The sequence below is a fragment of the Ylistrum balloti genome, unplaced genomic scaffold (genome assembly GCF_031769215.1).
Source record: "Ylistrum balloti isolate Yb309-2 unplaced genomic scaffold, AGI_CSIRO_Ybal_v1 Utg369840, whole genome shotgun sequence".
Classification (NCBI taxonomy): domain Eukaryota; kingdom Metazoa; phylum Mollusca; class Bivalvia; order Pectinida; family Pectinidae; genus Ylistrum; species Ylistrum balloti.
In genome coordinates this window covers 364,606-378,791 of record NW_026781998.1, presented here as the reverse complement: position 1 = coordinate 378,791, position 14,186 = coordinate 364,606, and the positions used below count along the sequence as shown (strand labels likewise).

The 14,186-nt window shown below is 34.2% G+C and overlaps 1 protein-coding gene and 1 pseudogene across 1 annotated transcript; one reads left to right on the top strand and one right to left on the bottom strand.

Annotated features, from left to right (window-relative positions):
• Positions 1-414: 414 nt before the first annotated feature.
• On the bottom strand, positions 415-2,602 carry LOC132545310 (zinc finger BED domain-containing protein 4-like; annotated as a pseudogene).
• A 3,063-nt stretch (positions 2,603-5,665) lies between these two features.
• LOC132545349 (adipose-secreted signaling protein-like) lies at positions 5,666-13,905 on the top strand. Its single transcript, XM_060209026.1, has 4 exons — positions 5,666-6,038; positions 8,192-8,428; positions 9,014-9,142; positions 10,156-13,905. The coding sequence occupies exons 1-4, from the start codon at positions 6,023-6,025 to the stop codon at positions 10,257-10,259; spliced, it is 486 nt and encodes a 161-aa protein (XP_060065009.1). The 5' UTR covers positions 5,666-6,022; the 3' UTR covers positions 10,260-13,905.
• The last annotated feature ends 281 nt before the right edge of the window (positions 13,906-14,186 follow it).

Here is a 14,186-nt window from a genome sequence, read left to right as displayed (position 1 = left end):
AGACATGTGGTCAATTACATTGTAAAGTAATTGATTACATTACAATTACTTTCAATATTTATGATTACAATTACAATTAAATTACTCATATTTTTCAAATGTAATGATTAAATTACAATTACTTTTAGTATGTAATCATGATTACTTTTGATTACTTCTGATTACTTCATTTCACTGAAATTTTATGATAGGTTAAAAGCGAAATGGAAATCTAAGAAACAAAGCAGAATTTGTGGAATAACTGTTTACTTAAACTGAAATTTCAAATTTAAGTTTTAGATATATATTACATATACATGCTGTATTTTTCTGGTCATACACATTAATGATGTACATATTCTGATAGGGAAAGTTAAGTTCATCACAACAACAAAATCAAACTGTTCACTAATATAACATGACTAAGGAAGCAGGTTAAGTATTTATTTCTGTATTGCACTTAATATTCATAAGTTTTTCAAAAGTGTTGTCCTTTAGACGACACCTCTCTGGGTGGAATGTCTTTCCTGCGACGCTAAATAGTCGCTCAACAGGAGCGGATGATGAAGGTATGGCAAGAAAGTATAAGGCCATTTTTGCAAGAGTTGGAAAACATATCTCCTTGTCTTTCCAGTAGTCTAATGGACTAACTGAGTTTGGTACATTTTCCTCTGCTAAATAAGAGTTTATCTCCACACTTAAACTATCTGGTGCTGAAGTATGTCTCTTTCTTGGCTGAGCCATATAACTGAAGAGGCGTTCATCTTGGGATTCAGTTTTATAATCATTATTGTCTGAGGACTCTGTTTCAGTTGAACATTTCAATTTGATTGTTCGTGACGCCTCAGTTCTTAGCTTTTCAGTCAACATGCCCACTTTCTCTGGTTCACACCATTTAAGCTTAAACCTTGGATCCAGGATAGCAGCTGTTGTGAATAAATCATCATCTTCATAAACAGACATTATTTTTTGTAAAGAACGTTTCAGAGCTTGTGTCATTTTGTTGTTGTATGTGACAGAAATGTTGTCCATAGCATGTCTCAGACCAATGGTAAGTGGTACAGCCAAACTTGCAAACTCATTACTTTGCACCATGACAGTTGCTTCCTCAAAAGGATTTAAAATTAAACACAGTTCACGTGAAAGTTTACGCTCATAAGAGGATATTTTGGCAGTATCAAGCTTATTCAACTTCTCCTCTGAAATATCAAGCACAGATTTTATCATACGTAACTGTGAATTCCATCTCGATACGTTAGCACACTGTAACCTTTTCTCGCCTTCAAGGATTTCTGTGGCAATTAAAGATCTCCTTGCAAAATTGACCACAGTGGAAACTTTTGCTAGGACACTGTTCAGACTAGAACTGCTTTCTTTAAACCCATCCTTTACCACAAGTTGTAATGTATGGGCAAAACAACGACGGTGCTTAGTAACACTAATTCCAAAATCAACATCTGAATCTAACCCAGTCTCTGGTTGGGTATCTTCCGTAGAATCCATTTCATCCTCACTATCAGATGTGGTGCTGTGCATGCCTTGTTCATCAACAAATCCAGGTAGTGGAAAGTCAAAAGCCTTTGTCATATTGACAGCATTATCAGTGACAATACAAGATATTTTATTACCAATGTCAAAACACGCAAGGCATACTTCGAATTCTTGCCTGATGTTTTCAGCTGTGTGAGATCCCTTGAATCTTTTACAGGAAATCATAACAGTCTTGAGTGTCCAGTCAAGGATGAAATGACCTGTTATTCCCAGAAACCCACGCATTGTCTGTTTGACCATAAATCTATTGTTAAAGCAACACTTTTGGCATTTTGTAATTGTTTATTCAAGTTAGTTTGAACCTTTGAGGATTTTTGGTGAAGAGTTTTTTGAGTTAGTGTTTTCCTGTCTGGTATTTGATATTTTGGATCCAAACAATTTATAAGTTTTCTAAAATTTGGACGGTTAACTAGTGGAAGTGGCATCAAATCTCCTGCAATGAAGTAAATTAAGGCATCTGTTATCTGACTCTGACGTGGATCATTTACAGAATATTTGTTGGTTGACAAAACATATCTGTTCATACGAGTCTGGTCAGATTTTGATGGTGATGAGGACGAAGTCTCCTTGAGGGTGATATACTCATCCCTGTGCTTCCGCTGAAAAAGGAACATCTTTTGTAGTTTGGGATATGCATATATAGTAACATGAGTGTGCATTTGAAATAACTGAAATTGAGTTAAATGAGCTAAAACAAACATCTTAAACCAAGCAAATTATAGTATAAAAGGGATTATAACTGAGCTGCTAGTTAGTATGCTTCTTACTTTTGATGTGGTAATACACAAAAGGATACATGTAGCTAATTTTTAAAAGATCTATATTTTTTTGCTTTTACTTTTAAAAGTTGAATTGAGAAACATTTGTAAAGCACTAAGTTAAACAAAATTATGTCTAAGAAGTAAATGGGTTTGTAAAAGAAATTTTTTACTTACCTTTAAATGGGTGAGAAAATTAGAGGTAGTTTTGTGCTTCCAGAGATTACTGAGGTGCATATTTTGCACTTTGCTTTTATTGGCCCTTCAACTCCAGGTGGAACATCCAAATATAGAAGTGGTGTTTTTTTCGACATGATGGCAAGAAATGAAATGAAAACCTTCAAGTGTTTTGATAAGTTCTCACTTGAAACTAACATATACCACCTGACCTGTTCAGTGTTCTTAAAAGTTCTCACTTTAAACTTGCATAGGTATAGCACCTGACCTGTGTTCAGTGTTGTGGAAAGATATTCCTTTTCTGGGCTGCAAAACCCATGTCCACTGTAACTCATTATCTCATAATTATCAACTGGTGACCATAGCCCTAGGCACAGGTACAGTCATTTTAAAGGTCCGAGTACACGTAAACAATTATTAATTGATATAAATGATCCAGTGGCCTTTAAAAATCAATATATTTTTGTTCTACATTGGCTTTTAAAATCTTTTTGTTGTAGTTTGCCTACGAAGATATAACTTCATAATCATGGTAATGTTAACTGGTCCTCAAGTAATTTAAAACCTGAATTAAAATACAACTAAATCACAAATAATAAATAAATATAGGGAAAAAATTCAATACATTTAAAGCTATTTTAGACATTCACTCGTAATTTAAATGTAATCATGCTTACGTAATCAGAAAGTAATCAAAAAGTAATCAGAATTACAGGAAATTCTAGACCTTAATTGATTAAATTACATTACAAGTAATCAGATTTTCCATGATTACTGATTACATTTGATTACATGCAAAAATGTAATCAATTACAGCTGATTACAATTACAATTACTGATTACCACATGACTGAGTGTGATGATGCTAATGTTGATAAGTGACCGTAATGATGCTGATGGTATGTGATGATGCTAATGTGTGACGAGGATGATGATTGTATATGATGACGTTGATGTCAGATGCTGATGTTGTTTGTATATGTAACAATGCTGGAGTGCTAGTATGGCTGCAAGTTATAAACATATATTTAGAGTGATTGTGTTACATAGTGTCTATGATAGTTAAGATATAGTGTGCAACTCAAAATCCTGTGTGTTTAGTGGTGAAAATGATGCATGACTATTCTCTGTAAGTGTGTGACGGTGGAAGTTATAGACTGATACTATGTATGAATCTATTTATTCCTCATGTGTTTTTCGATAAATAAAAAATTAAAAAAAAAATAAATAAATAAAAAAAAATGTTTATTTTTATCCCTTTTTGTAACCCAAGAGAAGCATTTCTGAAACTTGTGTTGCTTCAATCAGGAATGAAATAATATATTCCCTTTCATAATCCTTACTTTGTCTAATGACTCCATTCTTGTTTTCAGCTCTTTCTCTAGTTTATTAGTGTACTTTCCTTCCATTGTGATAGAGAGACATTAAAATATGATCATTTGGATACCTCATGTATTGTTTATACTCCTAATTACTCAATGTCAGGGACGTATGATAAACATCCTTCTTAATATCACAATTTTCCCTCGCATCACCTCGTCTTCAAAAACGATTTTAATGTTTATTGTTTTCCATGTTGTAGATGGGTATCATCGTTATTGTGGCATTCGTGTATTATAGATATATATTTCCTCGGTGAAATAAAACTAGTAAATAGCTTCGCGGTCTTATAAATATGTATTACAAGTACGTGATCTCTATCAGTCCTCGGGAAAATCTGACTCGTCACTGACATTGAGTAATCTTCCGCCTTAGAATTCTCAAAATTTGAACCCGCGCTTTATAAGGCTCCATTCTGAAAAATGTCGGAATGAGGATAAGACTTATGAAGTCTAACTAATCATTACTGACATTATCTTTCCAGTTTGCTAAGTTACGATTTTTGTGCAAGACGTCGACAACTCATAAACACTGACATCATAGGGTTTCCAGAGATAGAGATTGATGAAGATTATAGGAAACTTCTACCGTCGTCATAACTTCGTCGAGAGATATTGTAGTTCTTTTGTTTGCTTTATGAAGCTGGACAAACTTACTGTCGGATTCAGAGGTAGGCGCACACTGGCCCCGGGAAAACTGACACCTTCACGTTTGCGAAAAGGATTCCTGCATTTCTTCCGAGAAAAGGCGACAAGCCTCAGTTTCAGTCGAAATCCAAGAAGCGTTTTTTTTTTCGATGACTAACAGTTTAGCTATATGGGACTGGACTTGGTGATTTATTGAGATCTTATGTCTCGATTGCTTTCAAAACCAGTTCGTCTGTGATCTCAATATCGCTGTGTTCATAAACAATCACTGGTTAGACAAGAAATGTGTTACGTGGTTGGTTGACAGGTGTTCCGTCTCCGTGATTCCTCCCGTTGCCGGATATCGTCTCACCGACGAATTTAGGTATTCTAGCGACTTTTATGAATGCGTTGCTATAATCATGCACATATATTCTGCGGTTGCTTCTGTCATTTTATCATCCAGCACAGTAATTACTGAAGTGATGGAATATTTGGTTTTTGTTTCGGATCGACCGTAATTCTAGACGAGCGCTTTGGATTTATTTTAATAATCATAAGTGACTTAGGGAAGTGGGATAGACACCCACACATCTCACTCCCTTTCCATCCCTTCGTGTTTAGTGACGTTGTTTTGCACGCTTTTGGTAACGCTGCATCCTCTTCACCTTAGGGATTACAATTACTTTCGCTCTCTACAGCTCTTGAAGATGCCATAGCAAAATTGAAGGTTCCATGTACAACACCTTGTGGTCAAGACGAGAAGGCTAGTTTGATCCTTTGATGTACTTCAAAGAGGTGTTCTCCGTTTTTCTTACCTTGATATTTACTTGAGATTTACCTGTGTTACTCACAACCTATCGTCATATAACTGAGATATTAAACTGAATTTAAAAAATACTGAATAATTAAGTTTGATTTCATTCAGCACTAAACGTATCGAATATGGTAAAACTGGTAAATGTGGGTTGTTTAAATAGCAGTGTATTCTTAACTGTTTAGACAGTCTTATGTTCCATGTACGGTAGTTTTCGTGAGTCTGTGTGAGTTATTGAGTTTCCTTTTATTTACTGGTGTGTGTTTTTGTGTAACTGAATTTATCAGCTCAATAAGTTTGTTAAATTTCGCGCGGAATTTTGCTTTGAGTTATTCCCCTTTGCAGAAATCTTTCTACGTAACCGCGGGTGTTCATTGGGGAGTGTTTACTCTCGTAAACATCAGTTAATATGTTTGTTTACTTACGTAGAGGTCATCCATAATTGAAATCATTTGGTTCTTTTGGGACATCATTGAATTCGCGTGCTAGAACGAGAAACAAAATACTTTGTCACTGGAGTGCACCATTAATTGCCATTGGTGTCCTGCCATCGACCGACTGATATCCTTCGTGTACTCTGTCCCAGGCCGTCTGTGATCTGAAGTGACGGAAACTTACATCCTATCACAATGTTGTAAAATCTTGTGCTTGCTATCTGTTGGACCGGAGTGATATCGTAACAGTCTAGCTCAGTTGCAAGAAGACAAGACGACCTCAACTTGAGTTTTGCGGTGATGGATATAAAACAAAGTAATCATAATTACTTAATTAGGACCTATATGACCTCGATCAAATTTTAAGTGTGATTATATTTTGGAAAAATTATATCTCTTGGAAATATAAATAAGATATTAAAATATGGTTAATACCTGTTACAATAATAGCCCTTGCAATGCCAGTTATGTGATATTTCTTTTTCTTAAAGTATTTTTTCTGAATACACTATATCATAAGTCTATCTGCTTTCCACATAGCTGGATATGTACAAGTCTAATTAATTGTTGATAAGTGTATTGTATTGCCCCATTTCAGCATTTCCCCTCCCAGGCCAGTGTGGTATTTGTCATTTTATTTACTCCTTGATCCTTGAATGTGAAAAGGGTAAAGACCATTTACAAAATTTTGCTTGGCCAAATTATTTTATAATTATAAAGTATGATTATATATACCAGCTGGTGATGTCATCATTTTCATTCTATGATTCACTACATGTATATTCTGTGACATTTCTTTTAGTGAAACATTGTCACTTAGTGAAATTTGATGCGAATAGTGTATAATAACAAGACACTTTTCCTACTATATATAACTGTCACCTCTAAGTATATGCAGCTTGTTTAGAGCAACTTCAAGACCAGCTGATGAAATGTTGTTTCTCAAAGTAATACACAACACTAAAAAGTGTGGCTTGGTACCAATTTTGCCACAAATATTTACTGATACTTTTTAAAATAATATCAATTCAGTCACAATAGAGATCTTTATAAATATAGTATACAGTTTTTTCGTTAATCCAGTATCATTAAGACTTGGTAAAACATTACTTAAGCATAATTAAACTGGGGAAAGAGGACAAATGGTCTTTGAATTCAGGGTCAAAGGTCAAAAGCCAACAGTGACATTTTGTATGTTCTGGTCATTGTACTAGAAATTAAAATGGGAGCTCAAATCAATAAGGAATCAGCTGGCTGTTGCAACCTCAAGTGGATCTCATAGGGCATTGATCTCTTATACACAGGGAAAATCCTTGGAGCAGAGCGTAAGAACAATGAATAGGCCATTTTCAGCAATTTTAGTTAATTTTTGGAAAATGGTAAAAGAATGGCAAATTTATGGTAGTCAACTTTAGTTTTGAATTGAGAGGCCCAGGGACTCCTTTAGGTTCAGTGATTGAAGAAGCCACATGTAACTGCATTGAGATCCTGCTTCAAAAAAGCCCATGAGTAATGCAGTCAGCAAACAAACAACATCAGTAAAACACCATAGCAATGTAATTATAATATGAGGGCAAGAAAATAAACATTCAATCAGATTAAAGTTATGATTATTATTATATGTTGTAGGTCAAAGGTCACAAGTATGTTTTCTTCACCATATCAACTTCATTTCCACTTAGGAATGCTTTTAATTCCTTCTAATGCAAGCATTTGATTATTACATGAACTGCTGTTGTTAACTTAATGGTATTGAGGTCATCATTGATATAGGTTTTGTACTATCAGTTCTGATTTGATAAACTTCAATCAATAATAACTATAGATCTGAATGAAATCTTCAGTCATTCTACAATTCTATGGACTGATTTTTTTTCACACATGTTCATGCAATAGAATTGTGTATTTTTTATTCCAGGCCTTTAGAATTGATTTATTAATGTAGTTATTTCATCTTGTGAAAATATTAACAGAAATGTAGTTTTTATACAGAGTTGTAATGTATATGTTACAAATGACACAAAGATTATTGATAGGTCGTCTCCCTGATCCAATCCAAAAGGTGTATAACAACTAAAGGGAATACCCTATCTGATACACATAGATGATGGACACTTTGTTTAATTATTAAACCGTGTTCATGTTACTTTCATGTAGATTACAGTGAAATTTATTTGTAAAATTGTGCATTCTAGAAAATATAATTGCTGTTCAAGTCTGCTATAATCTGATGAATTGGAAGTGTTTGTATTTTGATAAAAACATGATCACCTGTTAAAAATAATGATCTGTTCTATTTATCAGTACATCTGAACCATCAAATGAAATAATTAAACCAGTCATTGAATCATTAATAAATTTGAATAACACTTATGGTGTATACATTGTAGGTTAAAGATTGAACATTTAGCTATATTTATTGTACCTAAAACTTTGAGTAACATTGTACCTTTTATGTTGTATTTTCAGATGGTGGGGAACATGCACATGTTCACTTTGAAGCAGAGCAGGTTAAATCACATGACCTTGAGATTCAACTTAAGTATGTGAATGAAGGTCATATAGAAGTACACCTTGGGTTCCTTCAGATGTTCCACCACTACACAGTCAAATTCTGTATCCGTGACCGCCTCACAGAGGACATAGTTGCAGATCCGTCTAAAAACCTATATGTTCAACTGAAAGACTACAGTCCTACAGAAGATGGTAGGAATAAGAGTGATTCATGTTTATAACTGAATTGATTTCTAATGCTGGCTTTTGTGGTTCTTTTAATTAAAAAATCATAAATACTTGTATGATGGCTTGAAGTAATGTTGAAATAACAGATCGTAAGCTCCAGTGTACATTTTTGTAAATGACAGGCATTCAGTGCTGTAATAAGGAAAGTGAAAATATAGATAAATATGGTTTGGTAATGAAATGGATTTGACAAAAGTATTTTTATTCATATGATATGTTGCTTTGAAATAAAGTTAAGTCTTGGTTCTATAAATACAAAGAAAATGAAAGAAACCAGGCCCCACTTGTATAAAACATCTCAACTTGAGATTTCCTCAAGTCGAGATTATCCTCAGCTGATATCTCCTCAAAAACGGCTTGTATAAAATTTTCTCAAGGAACAGGAGGAAGGCATCAGCTAGGATGTCCTGAAATCCCTTGAGGAATTTTCATACAAGATATTTTCAAGGAGACATTAGCTGAGGAAAATCTGGGCTTGAGGAAATCTGAAATTGAGATATTTTATACAAGAGAAACCAGGTAATTATGTGTCTTTTTCATCTTTGAAAGGTCAAGGCCACAACATTGAAGTGGAATTTCATGCTATCAAGGACAAGCTGGTAAATGAAGTATTGACAATAAAAAGCAGCACAGATGAAAGTCAAACAGTGGAGCTAATGTTCAAGGCCAGGGTTATGGGTAAGGATTATTTCTTTTTCTACATCCTCTGTGTTATTACTCATGCATATCCATATCAAAGTATTTGACAAGATAGGGGGTCAACAGAGATCAATTTTCCATTTATTTTCAACATTTTTGCTAAAAAAATGGTTTCCACAATGTAAAATTTAAGGTTTTTCCTGAAATTCTGTGAATCTCATCAAAATTCTATGAATCCAGGACTTTGAATTCACATGTAAATGTATCAATGAGTCAACACATTAACTAAGAGTTAATGAACTTACATTTAAAGACAATAAAGTAGTATATGTTCCAAAGAACAGAAGTAGATATAGTGGGCTTATTATCAGGCATGGGCTTATTGCTGGATAAAAAAAACCTTCATTTGCTAGAACACTGTAAGAACTTTTGAAATGTGTTGTTTCATACAATGATCATACACAATAGTGATGTAACCCTTGCTATGTCTCTGTAGTATACATCACACAAGGAATTGTGTCTCATCCATATATACACAAGAGACTATAAAAATACAAAACTATCACTGTAGTACAAATGTAGTTATTCCCTTTCACTTGCACAAGTGACAGATGAATAAATGTAGTGCTAGAGAGTACCAGACACCGGGGATGGATTACATATGCATTCATACTGTTTGGCAACATTATGAATAGTGACAAAGGACTGATGAGTGCACAATTATACCACACATACACCAGTGGCATGCATATGTCAATATTCCTGCAACTTGCTTTCTCCCTACACTCTATGTTCTTGTTTTGACACCAGCACAGGAGGGACACATGTTAATATGTATACCTTAGTGCATTAAGTACGCCCTGTTACAGTGATATGAAATCTGGGAATAGGGTACTTAGTTTTCACATACAGATTATCTCCTATAAAATACCAGCCTCAAATACCTCATGTCAGAGACTTTGTTGAATTGTTTAATACTGACAAATAAAAAAATGTGAATTTTCTTGTAAAGTCACAATAGAGGACAAATGAAAATAATATTTCTGTTTTAGGGAAAGGAAAAGGTGTACCTGCTATCAAGAATGGTATTCACTGTTACAAGGTGGATGCTGAAGATGACACAGATGCTAACAGTGACTGGCAAGGCTTCAACTGAACATACAAAGACATCTAATAATCAAATGATACCTTCCATATGTATTTATGTTGGTTCTTGCGCTCAAGTTATATAGCTAATAGTGTTAATCAATAATTTGGTTAGGTGTGGAAATATCCATCATCTTATAACTTGTTCACTGACCATTGATATTCACGTGGCTTCCAATACTAGGTGAATGTATATGTATGCTTAAATATGTGGTACACGATACCATCTTATGATGCCCAAGCATTTAATATCCTGGAGGCATATGTAAGTATATAATGCATGTCTCTCTGTCCCAAGTTATTGCCTTAAGTTATTGCCCTATCCTCATTTCATCATTGTTGTAGAATTTTACTCCGTTATGCATTACCACCATGTGGGGTCTAGGTTACTGTTACTTGTAATCGTATTTTGCCAGAATTAGCCATATAGCCCTTTGTTTGTTACTTAACTTTTTCCTTGATGACTCCATATTGAAATGCATTACCCCCTGAAAATTTTGCACACCGATTTTACATCAATAAGGCCAGAGTCAAAAATCTTACCAATCAGCATGGAATTTTCTTGGGCTTGATATCTTGAATGAAAATTACACATAGTTTTTAAAATCGCTGGTAACAAATCACAGACTTCAGTCAAAAGTCAGATCCATAACTGAAATCTGCTAAAATAACACCAGATGAATTATTTCTAATCTAGGGACAATCAAACGGACTGAATATGGCTATTTTATCATGACTTTACTGTAGGTCAATATATGAAAGGTTAAAGAGAGGAAATGGTTGTTTTCTCTAGTTATATCTTTTTATAAAACATCTGATGCTGGCAGGGTACCAACTCAATCATATAAAGCACTATCAATTTTTACTAGATACTAAGTTTTATCCCTATGTTTTGTCTTATATATTTTGGACAATTTGCTTCAGGACTAAACTGCATATGGAGACCTCTAGATCTTTGATTATGGCATATTTGATTTTGTCGGAGTCACCTCAGCTTCAGAGAGCCACTATGCTGGAGTCTGATAAAAGTTTTTACCATTCCAGACCTAGCTACACTGCTGATTGGATGAGCTGGCCTGTTTTTCTTCAGCTTATCTGACCAATCTAGATAATCTTAGATTCTGTTGACCTTTGGACTGCTGACCTTGGGTTAACTGATCATGTGCTTTTTGATCCTGTTGTTCCTTGTCTTATTTGTTTTATTGAATAATTTGCTATTGTAACCCTGGTAAAATACTAGCCGCAATATACCACTCGGCTAGAGAGAACTTCTCTTTAGCTCGATTGGTTGAGCGTCAGACTAGTAAGCCAGGGGTCCCGGGTTCGATTCCTAGCGGAGGCATTTAGATAAAAAATGACCTCTGTTACATTGGCGCCCATGTAGGGACCCGGGATTAGTACTTAGCCATGCCCCATCGGCATCGCTGTAGCCCCTGGAAACTCGAGGACGAGTTATTTCCTGGAGGGGGAGTATGTAACCCTGGTAAAATACTAGCCGCAATATACCACTCGGCTAGAGAGAACTTCTCTTTAGCTCGATTGGTTGAGCATCAGACTAGTAAGCCAGGGGTCCCGGGTTCGATTCCTAGCGGAGGCATTTAGATAAAAAATGACTTCTGTTACACTATCTTAACTGAGCAGGTTCATTTGTCCATATTCAATTAAGGTGTTTTTTTTTTTATCTAAACGTTCAAAGTTTGTTGGAAAAGTATACATACCCCCGACTGCTGAGTTGTTTTTAAATTTTCCTCTGGAATCACTCGCACAACCATGTTAAAAACACAACCTACTTTTTCTACAAAATGTGTAGTCTATCCTGTTGTCTTTAGTATGCTGTAAAGTTCATTGTCACTCTAAGTTTTCTGTCAACTTTAAATCTTTTTGGAGCTGATTGTTGTAATGGCCAGTCAAAATGTTTTTGGTCATTGAATTAGATGGTATGGTAATTTTGTAAGAATTTCATTCTGTCACATTATTTAGCTTTTCTGCGTTTTAGATATAAAGGGACAGAACATGTAACTTGTATTTACTACTAATCATTATATACAAAAAATCTAACAATCAATGTAGAATATTTGTCATACCTTATATACATTCATTTTTTGTACATATACGGTAGATAAAAAATAATCATGAATTAGGAGAAAAAAAGGACAATGTTCTTAGGACTCCCCTATTTTAATGATATGTGGGAAATACTACATATTGGCAGGTAGTGGTACTATAATTATAACCTATTGAGAGTTATCAGTATCAGCTGAAAGATTCTGTAATTTTCAATTCCTTGCTTGCTCAGTTGATTTAGATCTGATCTTTTGAAATATACATGTACAAACTCATTGAAATACTTTTGGTACTGTATCAGCTAAATATTTTATATTACAAATTCATGAAAAGAAAGAAAAATGAATTTAGGGTAACGTTATGACTTGGATGCATAAATGATAAATATGTCATATTTGATAATAAAGATATCGTCTTTATAATGAGATTTTATCATCATGAGTGTGGTGCTGGGGGAAAAAACTGAATGGTAATTCTTATGATACAGTGTTTCTTGTTGTCTCAGCAGTTTTGGTGCTTATTTTGCATCATCTTAAATTCTTTTATTTTGTGACATGGCAACTACACTACCAAAGTACTTTATGACCTTTTAGAAGACTATAGAAGACTTTTTAGAAAATTTTATTTGTTCTGTTACATCCTGTATAATCTAGTTCGGGGTTGTTTCAGAATATATTTTTTATATATTGCTTGTGTTATGGTTCTTCTTGAACTTAGAATCTTCTCAAATGTTGCTAATATAGTCAACTTGACATCAGTGTCATTGCACCTTAAAAAGGTTTTTCAAGCAGTACTAGATGAAAAAGTCAAGGGGTTGTTGATTTTACATAGTTCCAACATTCAATAAGAACTGTTATCAATATGCTAAACATGATTTTTCCTGTTTTTAGGCCTAAAACGTGTAAATTTGTACTTACATAGAAATATACATGAACTGTCATCAATAGCTTTGCTGTTACAAGACAGTTCTTGTTATATTATTCTGGTGCTACTGTACATGTAGATCACATGAGTACTAGCCTGGTCTATCAATGTACTTATATATCAATGTCACATGCAGAACTTCTTTTGGTTGCGTTATTAAAGCTTTCTTCTATTGATGTTACCAACCTGAAGAAAATGTTACACAATATGGCTAGTACTTCTGTGTAGGTCATGCCCTGTTACTCTGTACAAGATTGATGATCATTTAATTTACCAAACATTTTCTGATGCAAAATGTAGTATTTTGTTCCATGGTAATGTCATCAAAAATGTTGTTGTTGATATGAATGAAATGTTTGATTCACATTCATTTGCTGTGTAATTAAGTATCTATTTATTTTTTTGTTTTTCAAAGATCATACACACCTTCTCACACATGCACATTTCAGCTTATATATAAAAACAGAATGAACTGCTTTAAGACTGTAGTATACATGTAAACATTAACCAAAACTGGGTGTTGTTCAGAGTTCTGTACTGAACATGAGTGTGTGACAGGATAATTCTTCACTCTGCTGAGTTATTGGCTTATATATTTTATACGATTTTTTTGTAGTTTTTCAATTTACATTATATAATCATGTGTATTGATTAAATATGGTACTTTGTATTGATTTTTGTTGTTATTACTTAATTGAAGTGTTTAAAATCTGGTCCATGATGTAGTTTCAGGTGATAGTCACATAACCAGAAGGTTGTCTTTGAGCCCTCGATTTCCTCAGCAGGGTTTGGGCTGTAAACATGTACAGTACTAAATGGGCAACATTCCCAATTGCAAAACTTTAATATTTTACCATAATATCAATAACACAGTACTAATAACTGTTAACATCATCTATGATCTGCCTGACTGTCAGCAACGTTGTTTCTCAAAACAGAAAATACACAC

Bases quoted from the DNA above. Each gene is read 5' to 3' on its own strand.
- LOC132545349 (XM_060209026.1), top strand. The intron at 8,429-9,013 runs GTAGGAATAAGA...CATCTTTGAAAG, and splicing joins CTACAGTCCTACAGAAGATG to GTCAAGGCCACAACATTGAA. The intron at 9,143-10,155 runs GTAAGGATTATT...TTTCTGTTTTAG, and splicing joins GTTCAAGGCCAGGGTTATGG to GGAAAGGAAAAGGTGTACCT.